The 24,424-nt window shown below is 53.3% G+C and overlaps 1 protein-coding gene across 4 annotated transcripts in view; it reads right to left on the minus strand.

The window, feature by feature from the left end:
- Positions 1 to 24,424, minus strand: part of ATP13A3 (ATPase 13A3) — a 48,825-nt gene that overhangs the window by 21,768 nt on the left and 2,633 nt on the right. For 2 of the 4 annotated variants that reach the window (XM_088669366.1, XM_035132990.3), the window contains 14 exons: positions 16,007 to 16,091; positions 13,528 to 13,701; positions 12,248 to 12,433; positions 11,691 to 11,761; positions 11,468 to 11,548; positions 10,971 to 11,040; positions 9,531 to 9,665; positions 8,104 to 8,176; positions 6,421 to 6,552; positions 6,126 to 6,308; positions 5,043 to 5,200; positions 3,911 to 4,099; positions 1,543 to 1,604; positions 203 to 353 (listed from right to left, as the gene is read on the minus strand). In XM_088669366.1, coding sequence (XP_088525492.1) covers positions 203 to 353; positions 1,543 to 1,604; positions 3,911 to 4,099; positions 5,043 to 5,200; positions 6,126 to 6,308; positions 6,421 to 6,552; positions 8,104 to 8,176; positions 9,531 to 9,665; positions 10,971 to 11,040; positions 11,468 to 11,548; positions 11,691 to 11,761; positions 12,248 to 12,433; positions 13,528 to 13,701; positions 16,007 to 16,054 — 1,713 coding nt within the window. In that variant the 5' untranslated portion in view covers positions 16,055 to 16,091. Of the gene's footprint in view, positions 1 to 202; positions 354 to 1,542; positions 1,605 to 3,910; positions 4,100 to 5,042; positions 5,201 to 6,125; positions 6,309 to 6,420; positions 6,553 to 8,103; positions 8,177 to 9,530; positions 9,666 to 10,970; positions 11,041 to 11,467; positions 11,549 to 11,690; positions 11,762 to 12,247; positions 12,434 to 13,527; positions 13,702 to 16,006; positions 16,092 to 23,933; positions 24,068 to 24,424 lie in introns of those variants that run through there. The other 2 variants (XM_035132984.3, XM_088669367.1) reach the window with 2 other exon arrangements.

Genomic DNA, 24,424 nt, shown 5'->3' on the forward strand with positions numbered 1-24,424 from the left:
AAAGCTTCCGGCATCCCAAGAAGCGAGCCGCAAGGAGAACCAGCTGCCCATGTATTCATTTTACTTACACCTTGCCCCTTAGCCACAGACCTCTTGATGGGTCGGTCACACACCCTTAAAAGCCCTGCCTCATTTGCACCTGCGGAGTCTGAAACCCCAACCCAAACTGCAGGCAATAGGAGAACTGCAGGCAGCTTCTCACCCATCCAGTGGCTTCAAACATCTTCAAGTCCAGTGGATCTCCTGAGAGGACTCCTTCGATTTTGGTCAAGGAGTGACAGGTTGCCATGCAGGCGATGAAAGGCGACTTGACCAGGCTCTCGCTGCAAGCGCTTTGCTCTGGCAAGAGGAAACTAGATGCCAAAAAAGAAGAAGAAGATTGGGAAGGTGGGGTCATTCACAAGCCAGGTGAGCTGGTTCTGGGAAGGTCCGATTCTCTCCCTAGGCCTCCAGACTAGACCGATAGAAAAGCCAGATTCCACTCAGCAAAAAAAAGCTGGATGAAATCTATCTGAAACCAACACAAAGCTTTGCAAGGGCACCAGCTGAACTTGAGACCACCAGAAGAGCCTTGGTTTCAGATAATTATTCAGGATAGTGTTTTGCAGGACCCACTAAGGAAGATATGAACACTGTGAAATTCATAACAGTAACAATTAATTGCACATTTATTCAAAATCCATCTAAAACTATTCAGTTCAATCGTCAACAAAACTGATCAACTTGATCTAGGGTTACCAGTTTTTCAAGGTCTGGGAGTCATTTACACCTCCAGCCGCCCCCTGCTGCCCCCTTGCCTCTGAGCCCCACCTAGGGAATCCCACCCCAGGAGGTTTAGATACAAGGGGCCATGGGGGTGGCAAGAGCAAGCCTTTTCTGCAAGGTCTCCCCGCTTGGGAGATGCCCTCCCCAGGGAGGCCTGCCTGGAGCCTTCATTGCATACCTAGGAGCAAGGTGAAAATGTTAACCTTCTCCCAGGCCTTGGGCCGGTTAAGCAATCAATGGCTTTTTAATGGTGGGGGAGGTTGCTTTTTTGTTCCCACATTACATATTCTGTGTATTCATTTTGTATTTTTATGCTGCAAACTGCCCTGTATCCTGCAATTTCAAGGGATGGCTGCAAGCCCCTCCTAGAATCATAGAATCATAGAATCGGAAGAGACCACAAGGGCCATCCAGTCCAACCCCCTGCCAAGCAGGAAACACCATCAAAGCATTCCTGACATATGGCTGTCAAGCCTCTGCTTAAAGACCTCCAAAGGAGGAGATTCCACCACACTCCTTGGCAGCAAATTCCACTGTCGAACAGCTCTTACTGTCAGAACAGCTCTTACTCCTAACAGGGGCTCCCCTGGCATCCTCTGAGGGGCAGCCTTGGCACCTGGCAGAGCAGGGCGGGACCAGCTGAGGAGCCTGGGAGAGGAACTGGGGGCTTGCCAAGAGGAGAGCGCATGCGGCCCCTTCGGGTGTGGCCTGAGGGCCCTATTTTAACAGTAAGAAAGCCCCCAATGGGGGGGGCGACATTCCACAGAAGCAGCTTACCGAGCGTTTTCAACCCTCTGGATTCCCCAGAGATCCAGGCCATCTTCCGTCAGGGTGCCTGTCTGTAGAGGAGGAAAGAACACGTCAAAAGCAGAGCCAGACATGCTGAGCAAAGTCTTTGGCCACTGGCCTAAGTACAGGGAGCGCCGTCTCAAAAATGTGTCTAGAGGCACATGACTAACCCCAAAAGGGAGCAGGCCGACCTGGAAACCAGAAGGGAGCCCCTGGCCCTGGGTGCTAAACCTAGCTGGAGGCCAAAAGAGAAGGAAAAGGGGAGCTTCTGCAAATACTTCAACTTCCTCACTCCGGTTTCAATTATTTTCACACCCCGTTGCAAGGCTGTGAAACTATTAGCGGGGGGGGGGGGGAGCCAGACAAACACCCCTTTGCCCCAGTCAAGTTGTGCTTAGCAGTGGTGTCCAAACTTTTTTCAAAGAGGGCCAGATTTGATGAAGTGAAGGGCCGTGAGGGCCAACCAAAGTTGTTAACCTTTTTTTTTTGGATTGAAGTTTTTGAGCTTTTTAAAAATGATTTTTACACCAAAATTGTTGAGCATTTTTTAGGATTGCTGTTGTTGGTATTTTTAGGGTTTTACCACAGGAAATAACTGCCACAGGGGCCAGATTAAACCAACCAGCAGGCGGATTAGGCCCCCCAAACGGACTTTGGAGATGCCTGGCTTAGGGGGATCCCAAATCTACACCCAGGAATCAGCCTGAGCCAAGAGCAGCAGCTGCATTTCCAAATGCTGTCCTTGTGCAACTACAGAAGGCCAAGAGCAAGAGGGTGGCAAAGGTCTTGGCGCTTGGCACCAGGGGGCAGTGAATGTGTCAGCATGGCAAGGCAGGAAGGATCCGCCCCGTTGCCCCTCCCTCCCACCCCTAAAAGCAGCAGACTCTCCTTGACATCACCGCACTCGCCCCAGGCAACCTGCCCAGCTCTAAGCCCCTCAGGACACGCAAGTGCAATTCATTAAAATTAATTGGCCTTGCGTAACAAGAGCTGGAGGAATTCAAGCTCCCTGCAGGATTTGCTTTCCAAGGCCCCTTCCCCCCCATCTCCTGCCCCTCTGCTCGCTTTGTTGTTTTTTCCTAAATCAAAGGAGGCCTGTGATCAGTTCTGGAGGAAAAACAAATTCAGAAACAAAAAGCAAAGCATTCAGGGATTCGAGGGCCTGGCTGCTCAGGGTTTGTTTTGACCCTGCGGGGAAGTGGGGCAGGGTAGGGTCACCGGGCCCTGGAAGAAAACCCAAAAGTAAAAATAAAGCCATGCTTTTGTGGCTATAATAGCCTCAAAGGAGGAGTCTTCAAAGAGTTTTACAAAAGCACCAAAAACCTTTCCCTCTAAGCTGTGCCACTTCTTTCCCCCCAGCAAAAAGGAAGATGGCTCTATGGTCTTTCCGTCCTCCTCCCCCTCTCCCTGCGCGCTCAAGCAGAAGGAAAGATTGGGCTGAAAAGAGGAGAGGAGAAAGCCAAACACCTGCAGGCCGGAGGGAAAGGGGAGGGCTGTTGCTAAGTGACTGCATACGTGGCTGGCAAGCCCCACAGCGGCAAGCTCACGCAGATGCAGCAGGGAAGGTGCGCTTGCGCTGCAGAGGGTCGGTCTAGATGGCCCTCGGGGTCCCTTCCCATGCTGCCATTCTACATGCAGTAGCTATTCAGGCTCCTATTGGCTGTTTCTATTGCTTAGGCTCCTCCCCTCCCCTGTCGCCTACAGCACCCACCCCAGAGGAAGTCGCAGGCCTCTCCATCGGCGCTGGCTGCCGAGAGACCAGCACCTTCTCCTTCCTTCCTTCCTCCCATTCCAGCTGGGCACGGCAAGAGCCCTTTTCCGCCCACCAGCAGCTTCACAGAACACCCACCTCAGCGAAACTGGGCATATACGGGCTGTGAGTGACGGCTGCTGGGGGAATCTGGGCCCTGGCCAAAGACATGCACTAAGGAATTCTTCACTGGGTGACGTCAGAATTCCCTGGCTACTTTCTGCACAGGCTTCCCAAAAGGTTATCAACACTCTCATGATGCTTACTAAAAGATTTCCACATCTGTCGGGCAACGAAGCTGAAGAAACCATTCTAATCCCCGACCAACATGAGTGCTTTTATCTGTGTGATTTGCTTCTTTGCAGGTATCTTACTGAATTAATCTCCTGCCCAAAACCTTCCCGAGGGGCGCGAAGCAAGGAGAAAAATGTCGAGGTCCAACATTTGGCCCTTCCTGGGTCTGGCCTCAGCTCAGGGCAATGAACCTGTCTGCGTCATTCCGCACATCACGAGGCCCCCCTTGAAGTCTGGAGGATCTCAGAAGCCTCGCCCTGAACTCAGCTCAGAATTTATCAAGGAAAAAACGGTTTGGCAAATGATCTGAACCTTGTCAAAGCAGACGAGGTTCAGCTGGCCGCAAATGTTGATCCTCTGAGGGCTGATGCAGAAGATGCCAATTTTCCTCAGCCGCCTTTGTGCATAAACGATCCCCGCCGTCATGGCGGCAGGAAGAGCGGGCGGCACCGTGATGGTGATGATGTCCAGAGACTCGATGATGATTATGTCGGCCGAGACCTGCAGGAGGAGAGGAGGAAGGTGAGCAAGAGGGTCACTCACCGCTGGCTGCCCAGAGGCCAGGCTGGGTCCAGCTCTTCAGACGCTTGCGCTGAGAGATTCCTGCAGCAGGTGCTCTGGGAAGCAGCCACGTCTTTTGCCAAAGGCATTTCCGAGAAATGCTTTTGCGTTGCCTTTGGACACCTGCAGCCTGTTGATCTAGCAGCACCCTTTCACCCAGGCAAGACCTTGTACCAAGGGAACAAGGGAAACTGGGAGCTGGGATGGGGAGCAGAATGTCCCAGAACCAGGCAGCTGCTGGCATGTAGAGCCCCCTCCCCTCTCTCTGCCAGAGCAGACGGGCAGCTATGCAAACCTGGGAGAAGGCCGTTTTCCATGCTCCTGAGATGCGCACACCGGAGGCATCTGAGGGCCGGGGCTGTAGCACTGCTTTCCGGTACAGTGGTACCTTGGTTCTAGAACTTCATCCATTCTGGGAGTCTGTTCGACTCCTGAAATCATCCAAAAACCAAGGCGTGGCTTCCGATTGGCTGCAGGAGCTTCCTGCACTCAAGTGGAAGCTGCGTCGGACGTTCAGCTTCCGAAAAATGTTTGCAAACCAGAACCCTTCTGGGTTTGCGGCCTTTGGGAGCTGATATGTTTCTGTTCAGGAACCAAGGTACCACTGTATTTCAAAAGGAAGCCTTAGCAAAACTAACAGCTGACAATCTATGCTGAACACAACCAACTGGGAACTATGTGAGTCGGCAATTTCCTCGGAGAGCTTTCCGGATTCGGTCAAGAAAACCACACGGCAGGCAGGGGTGTTGCATATGGGGCTGGGCAGGGGGGAAGAACAAGCCCCGTCCCCAGACAGCTTCACTTGGCGTTTGCCCAGATGCAGCTCTGCATAGGCAGAGAGACCGTGAAGGAGGAGGGGCTGGAGGGGTGGGAATCCTCCTACCTTGTGGAGAATGCTGATGACCACGGTGTACAGGAAGCCGACCCCGGCCACCCCCACCAGGCAGAGCAGGAACATGTAGGCATCTCGGTAGAGCTTGAAATCCGTCGGCTTTGGGTACAAGATGGAGCGGACCAGCTGCCCTTTGGAAGTACTGAAGCCTAGAAGGAAGCAAGGGGACTTTGGGAGACAGCATCGCAAGCGCAAACCTGCAAGTCCCAGCAGCTAGAAAGCCAAAGCAGCATTTTGTTTATGAGGCACCAAGACAGACCGTCTCTAGGCAAGCTGGCCAGGTAGCTACAGCAGCAGCCCAGCCAGCAGGCAAAAGCCCACCTTCGAGGACAAACAAGTCACTCAGAACTACAAGGGAGGAGAAAAGGATTCATTAACGGAGACGGGCGGCTCTTCCAAAGGTGAGCCCCTCGGGTGAGAAGGCGAGCGAGGGGGAAAGCAAGCGCCCTCTGGAGAGATCAGGCCAAAGGCCACAGCTCAGCACCCCTGCTCTGAGTGCAGAAGGTCCCAGATTTGGTCCTGAATAGCACCTGCAGGTAGGGTTGGAAGGGACCCCCAAGTCTGAAGCCCTGGGGAGACACTGCTGCCAGCTTTCACGCAGGAGAGGGCTAGGGGTGGCTACCAGCCGCAAGAGTTGGAGGCAGCGATGCTTCTGCACACCGCTTGCAGGAGGGTAGAGGCCTCTGGGGCTCGGATCCTGCTTGCTGGTTTGCCACAGGCACCCAGTTGGCCACCCTGGTAACAGGATGCAGGACTAGATGGGCTGTGGCCCTGACCCAGCAGCACCTTCTTACGTTGAGGGCAGGCAACCCTGAGCTCATGGGCCTATAAATGGCCTGACTCCACAGCAGGCTGCTTTTGGTGTTTCTGCAGACTCCCTGATGGCAGCATGGGAGGGGCAGGGAGGAGGGGGTCAGAGGGACTGCAGAAAGCGGCCAGCAACAGCCATCATAGCTTAGCAAGAGAGACATCCCAAAATCCATCAAAGAAAGAGCTGGGCCCAGTGCCCAGGATGGCCTCCTACGGATGCTGTGCAGGATATTTGGGGAGATACCCAGGGGAACTTTGTCTCACCTGTCCTGACCACGATGGCTTTGACCAGCTCCCCGGTGTAGAAGCGGGTCTGGATGACGGTCGTGCCGCAGAACAAGGTGTGCCTCCGGTGCCCCTCAGGACTGTACACCTCGTCCGCCAGGCCCCCCTTGGGCTCCTCTGTCGGGTTTGGCAGGTTGGTCTTTGTGACGGGAACGCTTTCGCCTTCAACGAGAGGAGGGCACGGCTGACGGGGCCCAGATCCCAAGCCCCAGCAGCACTACCCAGTTCCCAGCTGCAGATTGGGGCCCCGCCGGGCCCACCCCCTCCCCGTTACCTGTCAGCATGCTCTCGTTCACGATGCAGGTCCCGCTGAGGAGCACCGCGTCGCAAGGCATGATCATCCCGTTGAGAGGGACCACAATGACGTCCCCAGGCACCAGCTCCGTGGAAAGGATCTCCTCCACGCCTGGAGGCCGGAGAAAAGCAAAGGATGAGATCCTGGCCCGGCAGCTGCTCTGGCTGCTCTTCTGCTCGGCCAAGGGCCCAGAGTGGCTGGCTGCCTGGCGTCTCTCCAAGGGAGCTACTTGCTAGGAGAGTGACCCCTGGGCCACGGGAGATCCCTCAGGGACTGGGACAGGGAGAGCTATCAAAGGTTGGAGAACAAGACACACCCCAGCTAGGAGAAGGGGCAGGGGGTGTCCATGCAAAAGAGCGAGAGGGAGCGAGAGGGAGAGAGAGAGAGAGAGAGAGAGAGAGAGAGAGAGAGAGAGAGAGAGAGAGAGAGAGAGAGAGAGACTGACTAGCCTGAAAGGACGGCTAGAGGCAGATGTTGGAGGTTGGCTGCAGACTGAAAACACCTTTGCAGCAGGGGGGCACTCGGCCGGTGAGCAAGAAAGTATCACTCAGAATAGACCTCCTGCTATTAACGGACCTAACTTAGTCCTTCTTATTAATTTCAATGGATTACTAGCAAGTAAAACTTAGCTGATGGCAGTCTTACTTGTAATACCAGAGTAAAACATCACACATTAAAAACTTCCCTATACAGTGGTGCCTCGCCAGACGAATGCCCTGTTAGACAAATTTTCCGCTATACGAATAGGTTTTGCGATCGGAGGTTGCCTCGCAAGACAAGGTTTTCTATGGCCGCCGCTTCGTCTTGCAAAGCGTGGCCATAAAAACCTCCGATCACAAAACCTACAGGGCATTCCTCTAGCGAAAGGGGAACGAGCTGCAGCGCAGGAAGAAGGCAAAGGAAGATCAGCTGAGAGGCGCTGTCACCGCCTCTCAGCTGATCTTCCTTTGCCTTCTTCCTGCGCTGCAGCTCGTTCCCCTTTGTGTTCTGCTGGTCTCTGCCGGTGAGGCTTCTCCTCCGATCCGCGCTGTGTTGGGCGGGGTGGGGGGAAAGCTGTCGGCGGCAGGGGGAGAGGAAGGAAGGAAGGAAGAGAAAGATCTGCTTTCTCTTCCTTCGTTCCTCCCCCCCCCCCCGCCGCCCAACAGCACGCATCTGACGGGGGTTCGGAAGCCCTGTCAAATGCCGGCTCTGTCGGGCGAAGCGGTGGCACACACCTCTCTTGGCTCGGGGAAGGCAGGCAGGCAAGAGAACAAGCGCCTGCCTGCCTTCCCCGAGCCAAAAGAGCAAGTACCGCTGCCGCCGCCAGGCCCCCAGAGCCCATAGGAACGCATTAATTGACTTTTAATGCGTTCCAATGGGAAACGGTGCCTCGCAAGATGAAATTTTCATAGGACGAATTGAGTCCGGGAATGAATTAATTTCGTCTAGCGAGGCACCACTGTACAGGGAGAAATGGGTCTGCTCTCTGTTGGACTCCATGAATCCTGCCTGGAGGGCCCACTATAGCCAGGCCCCCACCCCTGGACCCAGCCAGGACAGTCCCCTGGGAGACGCCCTGAGAGAACTTGCCCCTTCCTCCAAGGAAGCCCCCCTCCTCACAAGGAAGGCGGCAGGTCCACATTCCTTTTCAAATAAGCACGCCCCCCCCCCCCCCGGACCTACCTTGGTTTGCTCTGCTGACCGACACCCGGATGACGCTGTGAGCAGCTACCAAGTCATGAAGCATCATGTATTGCTGGGGAGAGGGGGGGGGGTGTTAGTTAGCAGCAGAAGTGCCAGGCCCAGCACAAGGGGCATTAAGGCTCCCAACTGCATCACTGCCCCCCACCCCACAAGCACTGTGGAGGAAGTAGAGCCCCTGAGCAAGGAACCAGCCTACAAGCAGTAGCAGCAGCAGCAGCAAGAAACGGGAGGCCTATCCGTGCAAGAGAGAGATTTGTGGCTGGCAGAAGTGCCAAGCAAGACGCAGGAGGCCAGCCTGTTCCGGAAGGGGCAAATGCCCCTTCCCCTGAAGCAAGGGTTCCCCCCCCATACCCAATCAGCCTCCATCTGACTGGTCCTGCCTCCTGAAGCCCCCCCCTCCATCAGCACTGCCCCCTGCCCTGGCACTGAACCCCAGGAGCCGCTGGCTCAGTCTCCAGCCCCCTCGCCTCTGCCCCACACTCGCCAGAGCCTTGCCAGCATTGGGCCAACCCAAACCTCACAGAGTGGCTTGCAGGGCCCGGGCTGCCATCGAGTGGCACCTGCCTCCTCCTCCCCCCCAAACTCCATTCTGAGGCTGCTGCTGCCAGAGGCAAAGGCCACAGCACCCCTCCCCCCTGCTCCATTCTGGGACCCTCAAAAGCTTGCACCCTATTTCAGTTGCCCTAACAGAGGTACTGCCCAGTTATGGATTTTGACATTTTTCTTATGGCCAACATGGGTATCTTCACAATTTGTGTGTGTGCTGGAATCTAGTTCCGAATCTTCTCTCCTCCCAAAGGACTCCGGGCGGCACCCAACAAAACAGCTCCTTCAGTGCAAGGGCTTCCGCCTGCCCCATGGAACGTCTCCTCCCTCTCCTCTTCCTCCCCTGCACATGGACATGGACTAAACCCCCAACCTCCCAGAGCAGGACTGGGGCAGGCATGGGTGGGTGGGGTGGATGTTCTACAGCACCCACCTATATCCTTGCACTGAGAGATCTGCTTTCCTGGATGGCGACCTCTGGGAGGGCCGGGAAGAATTGGTCAAGGACTCCTCTGCTGCCACCACTTTGCACCAGCAGTCAGAAGACCAGGCTGCCCTTCTGACCGCCCCCCCTCCGCCCTCCACTAGTTGCCATGTGCAGCTGTCACAACACGCCGATTCAGCTCTGCAGGGTGCTGAGCGTTTCCAGAGCCGCACCCTCAGCTGGGAAGTCAGCATCTGACCACAACCCCACCCCTTGGGGGGTTAAGTTACACTCAAGAGCAGCAAACCTTAACAGGCCACAGAAGCGGAAGTTCGCCGCTGGGATGCCAGCCCTAGGGGAGTACCGAGGCAGCAGCTCACCTGCCACAGGTAAGCGGGCAGGCAGGCAGGCGCTCAAAAACAGCCCTGGAACTCACCTTCCGGATGGTATACAGTGAGCTAACAACAGATATCAGAGACATTATCACAATGGCTGCTGCATAGTAGTAATATTCATCTGTGCTCCACAAGATCACACTGAACAGCTGGAAAATGTAAAAAGGGTTGAGGACCTGAGGGATCAGGAGCGGAGAGAGAGAGAGAAAAACAAAACAAAGCAAGGGATTATGCCTTTTGCACGAAGGAGCCGCCCTCCTCTCTCTGGTGCTGAAGGTCAAGAATTTCATGGCCTCCTATTACATGCATTTTAAGAATTCAGACCCATCCTTGTCTGCGGGGCAGGGGGGTGAACAGTGTGCCAGAAGAGCACATGGCAAGGATTCAGAGCTCCCCTCCTCTCCAGGCAGGGCTGGCTGGCCAGCTCAGTGGGCGCAAATGGTGCCCTTGAGGACTTCACCTGAGAAACCTCTACACGCCCTCGCTCTCCCCTGGGGCATGAGGTGGTGCTTCTCCCTTGAAAAGCACGTAGAAGCGAAGAAGGAAGTTGGAAGAGGGACATCCTCGCCCATTTCCTCTTTCGGCTCCGTGGGCCTTTTGAGGTTCAGGCTAATTTGACTGGATCTAACTTCCACACACACCTCTGCGCGCATGCAAAGTTCGAAAGGCTGCGTTCCACGCGGCTATTCCGCTTGTGCAGTGGAACTTCACCCTCATCCCCCCTGCAGCCTCGTCAAAACCTGCTCCAGGGGGTTGAGGGTTCCTCTGGAGCAGATTCGGGGGCCACGCAGGGATAGGAGGAGGAGAAGCGTTGTTGTGCAAGCGAAACTCTGACCACCCTTCAAATGTCTCCCCAACGGGGAGCCGATCCCTGACTGAGGAGTGGAGGGTGGGGATGTGGGCCCCACAAGTCCACAGAGAGGGCACAGGAGTTTTCTAAGCAAGGGGCCAAGCCACCTGGCCCCACCTGCTGGTTCCTATCTCTCAGAGGCCCCCAAGAGTTTCCACCTTGGTCAAATGGTGCCACTCCAGCGCTGCCCATCCCCGCCAGCTGCCCTGGGTCTTCCGTGGCACCAAGGCCTGGCAACTGCAGCGCACAACCACCTGCCACTTGAATGCCCTGGCATAACGTCAGGCCTCTGCAAGAGAACAGCCTTGCAGTCTGCTTGGCTTTCCTTAAGAGGCTTGCGGCTCATGGAGAGCGGACGTGACACTTGCCAGTTGAGAAGGGCCCACGTAAAGCATGGAAACAGACAGACACCCCCCCCCAAAGCAGACAAACTGCCACAATTGCTCCAACCCATCTGGTGAAGCCTAGAGCTCCAGAACCAGAGGGGAAATCCAGGCAGGTTTCCCCTCCGTAGCCTTTAACCCTTTCATGCACAGTTAATCCCCAGTCCAGACCCCCCAGAGCAGCAGGTGGGAGCCCCGTTCTCCCTCTCTCCTTCTCCCTCGCAAACAAAGACACATGCAATTCTTACCTCCTTAATCAAAAGTTTAAAAACGGAAGGCACTTTCACGGCAATTTCATTTACTCCATAGAATAATTTTCTGTATGAAAAACAGAAGCCAAATAACATTTCTAAAAAATGGAAGTGTTTTGCTTGCTAACATGAACACCAATCTATAAATTACTGAGAAGGGGGCAGCCACAGCAGGTGGTGGGAGAATGAAGGCAGCTGGGTGTTTGGCAAAACCCAGCAAGCCAGAATGGCTCACCCAGCCCCAGATGAAGGGCAAGCAGCGAGGCCCCTAGGTCCAGGGGCTCAAGGCAAGGCAGGCCTTGCATCGGGGGCGGGGGAAGAGATTTAATTGCAAAGATTCCACACACACACACACACACCCCTTTTGCACTTCAAAGAAGTGCACTGCCATGCACAAAACCACTACTGAGAGTAACTGCACAATTTACAAGAAATAGCTGTGCGAGGCCCCTGTACACCTCTCCCCCCCCAATAACTTTTCTGTTCAATTGTACCTGTAATCTCGCATCCCCTTGGTCAGCCCCGTGCTGTGTTCATTGTGGATTGCCGAACAGGAAGTGGAGTCATCCAGACCCCTGAAGGAAAGGGAGAATATCAAACAGAGCACATGCGCACCAACACATGCGCATGGACACACACACACACACACACACACACACACACACACGTGTCACCAGCCAAAGAAAAGGGGCAGGGAAAGCAGCAGGTGGCTCTTACTTTATGGAGCTGAAGTTCTGCATGGCGTCATTCCAGAAATACTTCACGCTGTGGTGGGTGAAATAACGGATCTGGAAGATGCATAAATACAAGGAGGCCGTCAGAGTGTGACTTGACAGCGACTGTTCATAAAAGCAAACTGAGCTGCTGACCGTTTGGAAAGTCAAATGAAAGAAATCTGCACACTGCCACTTTTATTGCCGAATAACCTAAGTCTGCCCACTGCATTGGCTCTCAAATCAGAGGTCCTCACACTCCTGTTGCCACAAACCGGCCTGGGGCACCGGCTCATTGCTACCCCTTGCAGCATGCTGGCATTCCAAGCGCTTTTGGGGATCAGAGCCCCAACTGGCGGGGAGCAGCTGAGAGGAGGTGAAGGGTGAGGCCTTTTCAGGGTCTGCTCACGCACCAGAGCCCCACCACCTCCCCCCAGGCTGCCTTTCTGCAGAGCAGCCATTCCCAAGGAACCACCAGGCGGAGGCAAAGGCACATGGATAAATGCTGCCCATTGGAGGCTGCCCTACAGAGGACGATCCCACAACTCAAGTCTTTCCTACCTCCTGTAGGTGAGCCTGGGAACATCTGCTCAAATCATTTTCGCCCTCTTCAGCCAGGTTTATGTCCAAATGACCGCTGCAGCCATTTGTCATCTTTTCCGATGCATATTTTGGAGTCTGCAACAGATTGGGCCCCAAAGAAAGCACAATGCGAACCTTTGCACAAAACCATGTCTGGAACTCATCCTTTAAAAGAGAGGGGGGGGGAGAGAGGGAGAGAGAGAGAGAGAGAGAGAGAGAGAGAGAGAGAGAGAGAGAGAGAGAGAGAGAGAGAGCACTTTCAGAACAAAAGTCTGACAATGATCTGACAAACATCGCTGGCAATTTGATATCTGTGAAGCAGGTGCTTAGCAATACATGACTCTGGGCAGGTGTGTAAAGGAAGCCCCAGCCCAGAAATTGGGGGCAGACTGCGCCTCGGGGGGGGGGGCAGGATGACACCACTGGGCTAAGCAAAGGGGGGGCACTTTCAGGAGATGGCTGTCCTCAGGAGTTGACCAACACCCTACGATACAGACACAGAGACTGGCCTTTCTTTCTAAGTGTCTGCAAGACTTCTTGCTTCCAGCTTCCTCCCCACCTTGTAGGGACCCCAACACGTGCAAAAGGCAGAGGGACATTCTACGCATGTGCAACCTTTGCTGTCCCCTCTACATTTCTGTGATTTTATGAGATTTAATAATGAGGTACCATGTAGCACCTCTAGCTGGCTTCTGCACAGAATTTCCATTCTGCTTTCTTCCCATCTCCCCCAGCAAAGTCTGCCCCTTTCCCCTCTCCTCCGGAGCCTGCAAGGAAGGGCCAGGCCACTTTGTTTTTCTACAACACCCGGCGCTTCTCTAAAAACAGGTGACAATTCCAGGCTGTGAATACGGCCCACGAAGACACTGCTTGGCCAGACTGCAGAACTGCACAAGGCCGGGCAGACATGCAACTGGTCATTTCTGGCTGGTGGTCAGTCCCTAAGCTGAGGAGATCCCTGCACAGATCACATGTGAAGTCCAAAGCCCAGGGTCACTGGGGCTACTTTGAGAGCGGCTGCTCAAAACACTCTTTTTAAGAGCAAGGCCGCTTGACCCCTCGGAAGCTTCCACAAGAATTGAATAGCTCCTGCCAGTTTTTAAGCCAGGGTGGGGAGGCAGAAACCAGGGAGATGACCCTCTGGATCAGACGCTCCTACCGCCATGCAAAGAAAGCTTCATGGCAGAAGCCTGCCCTGCCCAGACGCCACGGCCAGCCGGGTCCTCCAGGTCTCCCTGGGGATCTCTCCTACCACTCACTGTTGTCCGCAGCAGAACCACTTTGCTGCCTCGGAGCGAAGTCCTCTTGCACGTTGCCTTCACCCGCCACTCAGGCATCCAGTAGAGGAGGAGGAGGAGGAAGCCGCCCGTGCAGAGCACCCCCACAGCCACCAGGACCATCTTCCACCGGCAAAACGTGTAGCCGTAGATCTTCTGCAAGGAGGAAGGGGAGCAAATCAGACCAAGGCAATGGCACAACGGGCAGCGTGGGCAGAACAGCCTCAGGGCGCCTCTGCTCTGCTCTCCCTCATTCCCTCCCTGTGGCAGGACCAGGGGGGTTCCTGGAGGTGACTCGCTTCACAGCAGGAGCTGCTGCTTCAGGCAGACCCTGGGGCAGCCGAGGAGAAAGGGCGACTGCGAGACACACGGAAACCGTCTGCTGCAAGAGCTGCAGGTCCTATCAGACTCTTGCGGGGGCTACTGGAGAGCAGGACAAAGAAGCCACACACACGTCACCCTGTCCTGCTACTGACCAAGTGACGGGGGGGGGAACACACCCAGGATGAGAGGAGGGCAGAAAAACAGCAGGGGATAAAATCAACAGCAAAATGTGACCAGGAACTTGTCCCTAGTGAGTTCTCTCCAGCCTCTGCGTGAGTTCCAAAGCAGAGTTACTGGGGGGCAACTGAAAACATTTTGGAAGAATCGCTTCTGGCAAGACAAGGGAGTTTGCTTTTGTGCTCTAGTGCTGCTGATTCCCCAGGGCAAAAGGCCCTCAAGATTTCTCCACCAGCTGTGCTTCCAAGCACCCACCTACTCACTCCCAAGCTCCAGCTTGTGCGCTCAACCCCAGAAACCCAGATGGACAGACTGTCAGAAGGCGGTCAGCTTTCTGCCAAGGGCTGTGACACCAGGCCAGTGAAACACTTCCGCTCATGAGATACATGCAGTCAAGGCACAGGGCAGAACGGCCAGGGAATTCTGTCAGGGGGCTGGATTAGATGGGGTTCCCTTCCAACTCTGCAATTCTGCGATTAAATCCCACATTTCTGGTTTGCTCTCCACGATGGAGGGCAGAACAGAGAGGGCTGTCTTGGCCTGGCCACCTTGAGCCTCAGAAGAGGAGCCCTTTGGGCAGCACAGGCCCACTTGAAACTTCTGGATCAGGCCCAGCTGAAATGAAACACACAGCCAGGGAACAGGACTAGATGATGACGCAAATGAATCTGACCCTCCTGTATTCAACTCGGGCAGAATTTTACTGTCTGGAAGAGCTATGGGGGGGGGCAGGGAAAGGAGGCAAGCAGGCAGGTATCTGGATGGTGGCCAAAGGCTTCTTTCCACTGTCACACGGCAGAGGAAACGGAAGCAGCGGGAGCCCACAGGAAGATGGAAAGAAATCGGGGCCAGAAACCTGTCCGGAGCAGCTGCAGGGAGGCTCTGTGAGCTCCACAGAGGGGGTGGGAAAGGTGGGCCAGTCCTGACAAAGCAAACCCTCAAGACCGACCAGAAGCCCCCATGGGCCTCAAGAGGGTGGCCTGGGAACCCCCCTGCCCACTTTCTCCACACCAGGAGTCATTTTATAAACTTGTGCCATGCCCCCCTTCCTTTTTTCTATGCCCCAAAGCCCAACATGCTGTAAGCTTCCTCCTAGAGCAGCTGCTCCAGCCCCTCTCAATTGCCCTGCTCAAAAACTCTTCCTGCTCTACAGTTTCCTTGGGGGGAGGGGGCACCACGGATGTGCACAACAGCATCATGACATTGAAAGACTGATTTCCGGCCCCTTTCCCTAAAGATCCGGAAGGTGGAATCTGCCTTTCCCGCAGCTGCCGCAGCCGGAATTGGCATTGCCATCCCTTTCCTGGTCAGCCACGCTCAAGGCATCATTTCTCAGCTGCTCACAACAGCCCCCCCCCATCAGCCAATAAGCCCACCTGCCCCGTAATCACACACGCCAAAAGCAGGCTAAAGTTGTCTATGGTGAAAAGAGGCTTGTGTCCATGGAGGGAGGGGCAGGGGATACAACCCTGCGGCGCCATGCCCCAGACCCTCGAGGGCAGCCCGTGGGGATGGGAAGAAGAAGAAGAAGAAGAAGAAGAGGAGGGGTTTGGACTTGATATCCCGCCTTTCACTCGCCTTAAGGAGTCTCAAAGCGGCTAACATTCTCCTTTCCCTTCCTCCCCCACAACAAACACTCTGTGAGGTGAGTGAGGCTGAGAGACTTCAGAGAAGTGTGACTAGCCCAAGGTCACCCAGCAGCTGCATGTGGAGGAGCCGGGAATCAAACCTGGTTCACCAGATTACGAGTCTACCGCTCTTAACCACTACCCCACAGCTTGGCAGCCAGTCTTCTGTGCAGGGTCTCCTGGCATCTTCTCAGTCAAGGGAGAAAAGCCCTTCTATCCTCCGTGGTCCTGGGCTTGCAGACGGAGAAGCCTCACAAGGAGGACTCCAGAAAGCTAGGAAAGCCTCCGCTCCCTGTTTTAAAAGGAAGCAACAAAACCATAATGCCAATTACCATCTCATCTTCCTCGCCTTTGTTGACCAGCTTTTCCTCATTCTCCATGTTCAGCGTGACGGGATCAGACACCAGCGGACCTGCGCTGAGAAAGAAAGGGGGAAAGAAGTCTTTAAGAATCATGTTGCCACTGCCGGCACTTTCTCCAAGGACTCCCCCAGACCAAAGGACGCACACTGAGCACAAGCACAGCTTCCCAAACTTTTCACGTTGGGGGCACACTTTTCAGACATGAATCATTCCACGACACAGTAATTCAGTTTTACAAGCAAACCAGAGGTTAAACTAACCCCTTTCCAGACCCGGGAGGAGCGCGGAGAGCGCTCGTGCGACACACTGCAGCCAACACACTAATGTGTCGCAAGACACACTCTGGAAAGCTCTGTGCACAAGTCTGTTTCAATGTCAGCTGCCAAGAGCAGCCCCAACCCAGAAGAAAAACCATGGCAGGAGAACGGTAGGTTTATAGCTAAATCCCAATAGAACAGATGCAGCAGAATTTTAGCATGAAACTCTTAAGCATACCTTGAATTGTGTGTGTTCCTGTAATGCTTTGCTCATGATACTTACAAGCATTTCTTCAAATATATCTATATATCTTTATCTATCTATCGAGGTGAAATATTAGCCAGCGATGTTTCCAACAAGGCAAAGCAAACTCTCCTTCTCTCCAAGAGACCTATGCCTCCTCCTGCTCCAACTCACCCAGAGCTGCAGTTACACAAGAGTAGCCAGGATATTCCTTCTTGACCCGCACATGCCTTGACCACCCTGCCAATGCAGCAGAACCCTGACTCTCCACATCTTAATACATTAGTTCAGGCATCCCCAAACTTCGGCCCTCCAGATGTTTTGGACTACAATTCCCATCTTCCCCAACCACTGGTCTTGTTAGCTAGGGATCATGGGAGTTGTAGGCCAAAACATCTGGAGGGCCGCAGTTTGGGGATGCCTGCATTAGTTCTTCAGCTGAGGGTTTCACAGGACTTCTCCTGTTTCTTGTCATTCCAGCTCACATAGCAAATTCCCCATCAACACCTCATTTAATATTTCCACCTGTGGCAAACGTTTCCTATAACCTCTTGAATTATTTTCACGTCTGTCCATAAACGTTGCCTAGCTCTGCACCCCCACTGCATGAGCAATCTTCGCAAGAACATCTGAAGAGCCCTCGGGCTGGATCAAGCCCGTGGCCCACCTAGGCCAGCATCCTGTTCTAACCGTGGGCGAAGCCTGCAGGCGGAACTGAGCCCAAGAGCCCTCTGCCCCCTGACTAGGGAGCCACCAGGGCTGGAAGCCTCACTCAGCCGTATCCTCCATTCATTTGCCAAAGCTTTTTTCGGGCCGCCTGAGTTGCTGGTCCTGGGGGAGTGAATTCCAGAGTTTAACTATGCATTCCCATAACTAACCAGCTAACTCTAAGTAGCACAACACTTCCAGAAGAGCAGAAAGCTGCTCCCGGTCAGAGGGGAATGAGGAACCTGCAGGCAGGGCCTGCTGTATTTTAATTTTTTGTAAAGGGCCTCCTAATCTCAGGTGCTTTATAAATAATAAAGATCTTGAGACTGCCCTGAGAGACACTCAGCCCAATCCCTGTTCTCCCTCCCTCCTCTGGAAACATCTCAAGAGCTCAGCTGGGCTCCACATATGCAAGCAGGGGGCAGGGGGGAGAAAGAGAGAGAGAGAGAGAGAGATGCTTTCATGCTGAATTTCTATCTTACGAATATATCAGACCAGCCACCATCGGTGCTCAGAAATCCCTGGGATAACCGCTTTCTGCTGCACCACAAAAAGCTCAGAATATGTCCAAAATGCTGAACAGGCCTGAGGCCACCCATACCTCCGTTTTAGACTACAACTTCCTCTCCTGCGAAAGACAACAGTTTTCAGAATGAAACCTGCCAGAGCGTCCACAAGCTTATCTAAACAGCAAAAAATGCCTCCATGGGAAATAACTGGCTTCCTGTGCTCACTTACCTATGGCTGAGTGTTCTGAAGTGACCCAAGGTGCCGGCCCCTTGAAGAAAGACTTTAACTGTTAGCTTCAAAACAATGAAGAGTTTCTTTCCAGGTGATGTTATAAAAGAGTGGGTGTGTCATGTTCTATAGTCAACATGGATTTTTGCCTTTTGAAAGGGAAGTCATCTTGTAAGCAGGCATTTGCACGGGAATCAAAGGGTCACACGGTCCTCTCTCCCCACCAGATTAAATAGCTCAACTTTAAGTAGGGAGGGGAGGAGAGATAGCTCTATAAATCCTTCTGACTGCCCTAAATTTATGAAAGGGTTTTTTGCACAGGATGCGTGAGATGCCGCTCTTTGGGCTCAAACACCCAGGCCAAGGCAAATGTCCCTCCCTTCGCTCTGCAAATCAAAGGCTCCATGTGCCTCAATGAATCAAGAGCGACATCAAAGTTTGCAGCCAGGCATGGCTGGGGCACCCGGCTCAGAGAAGAGCACCAGAATCAACCCTGGGTATCTTGGCGTGCCCAGCTAGGCCTTCCTGGGAAAACCTCATTGAGTACATCTGCAGAGGCAAAACTGCTGATGGGGCTGGCAGGCGAACATCTCCATTTCCGTTCACAAGTTGCCCGCAGCTCTTTGAACATCCCCACCCTCAGACGTTATTCAAGAGAATGAAAGCAAGGCGTCCAGAGGGGCATGGACTCCCAACCGGACTCCCTCCCTCCCGCCCGACTGCCAAGTGTCCAGCCACCAACTCTTCTGCAAACAGCCAGCACCGCTGAGGTGAGGCCACGGGACCTAGGAGCGGGGCTAGAAACTCAGATATATCATCTAATCCCCAAATGATCTTAAACCCAGGCTGCTGTGATGGAGTTATTATTATTAAATCATTTCAATTCTATAGCACTTTTTATTTTAAAGAAGAAATCTCAAAGCGGTTTAAAGCACATTAAAACATCAAGCCAAACCATCCAGAATACAACCATTCCAAGCTTCAAGGGAAATGTCTCAGCTCCCTCTCCAGGTGACCTCTGCCCTTCCCCAGTCGCCAACCGGGCATCCAGAGACCTCCACCTGGGCGCAGCACATGGACCTGTGCCAGTCAGAAGCCGTGCCTGCCGCCTGGCTCATTTCTAACACTGGCTGGGCGAAAGAGGAGGAAAGGCTTCTGGAGCAAAGGGGCATCGTGAGCCCAAGAGCAGCCGGCATCTCACGCGGATGCCAGTCGCTCCAGGAGGGCAACAGCCACCAGTGCTGCAACCACACAAATGACAGGAGGAGGGAGCAGCAGCAGCAGCACTCCGAGGAGACGTCAGAGCCTGTTGTGTCTCACTCGGCACCCTGCAGAGGTCACCCCCAAAGCCAGCCAGAGAGCAGCAGCTCCACTGCATGGAGGACGGAGAATTCCCCAAGCAGCCTTTACCCGCCTGGTGCCCCCGGCCAGAGATGCTCTGGCTGCAGCTCCGCCAGCCCCAGCCAGCACAGCTCTTTGCAAAGGCTGTCAGGAAGATTCAGGAACAAGAGCGTTAACGGAACAGAGAACGAAGAATATGAGTTCACCTGACCCTTAAAAAGGGGAGAACCGGAAAAAGGGAAGACAAAGCGCTTAATAACACACAGAGGCTCCCACCTCAGGCCACACGAGGCCAACAGCACAACATCCTCCTCCGGCGTAAGTGCCAATTGATCCTTATGAATCTAGAATGGCAAGATGCCCCAGTGGGTGTAGGAGAACCCCAAGGTTTGCAAAAGGGAAAAAAGGTATTTTTAAGAACGCCCCCAAACAGCCAACAGCCAAGTCACAGATTTCTGGCTGACTGTTGGATGGGAAACAGAAAAGGAGGAATGGAATGAAGGCGGGCGCAGGGAAAAGGGGAACTCCATGAGGCAGCGTCTCTTTGCCAGTCCCGTAACAGAGAATGCCATTTCCCCAGATCCACTCAAAGGTAAGAGAACCGACAAGCTCCCAGCACAGCACAAGTGAGAAAGCAACGAGGAAGTTTAAAATCATCATCATCACCATCTGGTAGAGAAAGGAGAGAAATTAATAATACTTCAATCCCCTCTGGAAAGAACGTCCCACTTGCATCATAGGCAGCATGGCTTCACCGCTGAGTATTCTTAAACTTTTGAAATGGTGAACTTGGAAGGCTATGGGGGAGAAATGAAAGCACAGCTTCCCTGTAAGTCCAGCCCCCCAAAACGAAGACAACCCCACCATCTCTTGGACCTCAGCAAGCTAGGAGCCGCTGTTGGGCAACAGCCAGGCACTACGTAGGCACAACACGGCTGGAGAAACCTCATGAGACCTTCAGGCTGAAGCAAGAACACACACACACCCCTTCACTGCAGCCCCCCAGTTCGCTCGTACGCTTCCTGCTGCTTCTGGGTCTAGAAGACACAAGACACACCTGGCTGCCTCTCCTGCCACCAGCAGGGCCCTTTCTCTCTTGGGAAGCATCCGGCCAGAGGGAGGCAAGAGGTGGCAAGAGCAGGCAGGACTGGCCTCCCTGGAGCAGCAGCTGCCCAAGGTCCTCCTCCTGCTGCTGCTGCTGCTGCTGCTGCTGCTGCTGCTGCTGCTTTTATCAGTGGGGCTTGCGTGAAGCCCTTCTTAACAGCCAGCCCCCTATCTACAAGGGAAGCCCCGCCAATGAACTATTTTGTCTCAACCCTTAAATTAGAAAGTATCCAGAGGGCAGCTTCGGCTGCCTTATCAAGAGAGCTTTTGGCACCCCTCGCCCTGGAGAGTTGTTTGGAAAAAGAAAAAAGACAAACATCCCCCCCACAACAATTGCAAGGCGGTCTGGGGCTGTGTTGGAGGACGTGTCGGCGGCCCCCAGACGGACGGACGGCGCAGCCCCCTCTATTCAAAGTGCCCTAATGGCCCGCGAGGGGCCAAGCCCCCGGCCCAGGCACAAGGCACATTCGCTCCGATGTTATCTCCATCGCCAAAAGCACTGAGGATATTATGCAGCCGACCAAACCCTTCCTCGCTCACACAATGGGCAGCTTTGTGCTCGGAACCGGAGTAAACACACAATGCAGGACGCAAAAATGGTGAAAGGGGCGCCAACACTTTGCAGATGAAGTCAGCCCGACTGTCGGTTATCATTTGCTCTGTGGAATAAATCTGAAGGCCCCGCACGGTCAGTGCTGGAGAACCAAGAGTCAACGGCAGCGAGGAACTTGAACTGAAGGCCTGGATTCGTGACTTTAGGAGAAAGAAGAGAGCTGCGAGGATTCCAGGCTCGCCCTTTGTAATATCTCTAGAATTCGCAATGTTGCTAGACCTCACTGTTATGGAGAGTCACATAAAGAGGGATGTGATACAAGCACATGAAGAAAGAAGAGTCTGGCTTGTGGGTCAGGCGCAGGGTGGTCCAACTGATCCAGCGCTGCATCTCCCACCACAACCAGCCAGAAGCCAAGGACACACATTCAACATTCAAACAAGGGGTATACAGGAGGAGGCACCACCAATAATACAAAAAGACAACACAAAACCAGTCAAGAGATTGTGCAACCAGGAATTCAGGGAATTCCTACAGATAAAAACAGGGCCTGGGGTGGAAAGAGCTGTCTCTACAAGGCACTTGAAGCAACGGGGCAGAGGGAGGAAAGGGGGCAATAGAACAAAATGCCCATTTTGGGGTCACCACCCTGTGACCTTTCGTGGGGTGCAGTACTGCAAGCAGACTCTCCCCAGGTGATCCAGGTGATCTTGCAGGTCCTATGCATGAATGAGTCTGCCCTTTTGAATCTCCCCTCATTCACCTTCGCTGGATGACACACCAAGTGGGTTATTATAACACAAAAAGCAGAGCACCAAGAGTTCCGGCCTGGATTAACTCCATAGGCACCTTTTCTGCTACGGCAGTCAGCCAGCCAAACAACTAGAACAGTTTGGGGATGAGTTGAAATATGGCCTGGATTTTCTGTTCTGTTATTCTTCCTGCAGTTCTTCTCAGACAAGAACGCCTCAGGAGGAACCAACGGCTCCAGCTCCACCCAGAGTGCTGGAAGGCACGGGGACAAACTCCCTGGGAAGACGCATGGCCACCTGAGCAGGCATCTGCCCAGGCCGTCAGGAGGCCTCGTGATACTGAGAGCGCAGGGAATGAGGGGAAAGGATGATGGACCTTTCCAGGTTAAGCAGATCACCCAACTGATGCCTCCGGGTGCTGCTATTTGGGATTTCTGTTTTGCCTGAAATGTCAAATATTGATCCTGTACAGATTCCGGTAGGTAGCTGTGTTGGTCTGATGCGGTCGAAATATACATAAAAATAAAAAAATGTCCAGTAGCACCTTGTTCTTGGTATAAGCTTTCTTTCGTATGTATGCACACTTCTTCAGATACACTGAATCAGAAGTCACCAGACACTTATTTATAGTGGGAGAAAAAACCCACCCACCCCACCCTCCCATTATATATAAGGGTCTGGTGACTTCTGATTCAGTGTATCTGAAGAAGTGTGCATGCGCATGAAAGCTTATTCCCAGAACAAGCATATTTGAGCCTGTACAGTACCCTGTTTCTCCTAAAATAATACGTAGCCATAAAATAAGCCATAGCAGGATTTTTAAGCATTCAAGGAATATAAGCCATACCCCGAAAATAAGACATAGTGATAGGCAGTTTAACTTTGTAGGTTAAACCAGGTATCCCCAAACTGCGGCCCTCCAGATTTTTGGCCTACAACTCCCATGATCCCTAGCTAACAGGACCAGTGGTCAGGGATGATGGGAATTGTAGTCCAAAACATCTGGAGGGCCGAAGTTTGGGGGTGCCTGGGTTAAACTGTACCATACTTAATAAAAAAGACACCCCCTGAAAATAAGCCATAGTGTTGTTGTTGTTTTCGAGGAAAAATAAATATAAGACAGTGTCTTATTTTTGGAGAAACACGGCATATACAAAGAGACTACTGAATTTCCACCCAAGCACATCTTTGGAAAGTTACTATTTGTACCTGCCAACAAATATTAATTCCAAGGCCCTTTGCAAGAGGCGCCTGTGGACAGAAGGTGCAAAGCCATTCATGCCTGGGGCAGGTGACCTCCCAGCGCCTTGGACTCCTCCAACTGGAGCCTGGTTAGTCCAATTGCAGGTGCTGCTACTGCTGCTCCCAGCCTGGGCTCCCAGCCCCCATCCCACCCCCACCCCCGTCCAACTTTACAATCCCTGACTCTCTGCCTTGCCTTGGCACAGACAAGCCCCCCACCCTCTGCCCAAGAAACGACGGTGCTTCTGCTGCTGCTAGAATGGCTCAGTTGCTGAACAGCAAACAAAGCTTCACACTTTACTCCACTAAGAAACCTGGTACAATACGCATGACATCACTGTCCAGTCAATACCTGGAAATCTTGCAAGCATACCAGATCGGTTCAACAAAGCCCTCCTCTCAATGCCCATGTTATCACTTCCCATCTTGGGCTTTCTGGTATAATGCAGGCTTTTGTTTCAGAGTTGAGGCTTAAGGAAGACCATTGTATCTCGCAAGCACAAAACCAAAATGGTATTTACATTCGTAAAAAGTAGATTCTTTGCATAAATATTATTTTCTGTAGAGAAAAGCATGCCGCATTTGGTTGACCGAGCTGGATTGAAAAGCAAAGATTGTGACAATCCCAGGAACTGCTGGTGCCCAGATCCGTGATCCATTGGTCAAGCGTTACGGCTGCAGTCCAACAGACACTTGGGAGTAAGTCCTCATTGGACTTGGCAGTGCTCACTTCTAACTGGCACACAGAGAGAGAAAATACACGGATTTCGACTGGACCTTTTCCCGCACAATGACACATCCAAGGATGGAATTGCTCATGTGTGAAGGAGACCCTCTTTGCTTGCCGCTGGAAGGGTTGACTCGACAGCCCCCGCAGGCCTGCAAAACCTAACAGTGTGTCCTCGCCATGTTTTCCCATGCAAATTATAACTACAGCATAATGCCCCTTTCTACTTACACACCAGGGAAGCACGGAAATGTCCTCTGCACCATCTGCTAGCCACGTGACCCACAGGCGCACCAGTGCTTGCCTTGCCGACCTGTGCAACAGCCGCCTTGCTGGACAGACCCAGGAGTCCATCCTGCCCCAGATCCAACTCCAGCAAGCAGGTGCCCTCAGAAGTTCTTATGCAGATCTGTTGCCATGTCCTCTTCCCCCACAACGATGTCAGGCAGGCATTGCATCACATCACAGCGTACACTAGGCCAGGCGTGCCTCCTCTTCCACGAATCTGCCTGGTCCTTTTTAAAAAGAAAGCCGCTTGCGGTCCAGTGCTGTGAATGCTCCGCAGGAAGGCAATGCAAATTTTTGCACTCAGCCCGCACTTTAGCCCTGGTTATTCCTGGGCAGGTTCAACTCAAGGCCAAGCAGCACTTAGCGCTTGTGAGTCACAGAAATCCAGTAAACTTTGATCGGCTTCAGAAGTTATTTAATAACTTGACCCCCAC

Source organism: Zootoca vivipara, chromosome 5 (genome assembly GCF_965207765.1).
Source record: "Zootoca vivipara chromosome 5, rZooViv2.hap1.1, whole genome shotgun sequence".
Classification (NCBI taxonomy): Eukaryota; Metazoa; Chordata; class Lepidosauria; order Squamata; family Lacertidae; genus Zootoca; species Zootoca vivipara.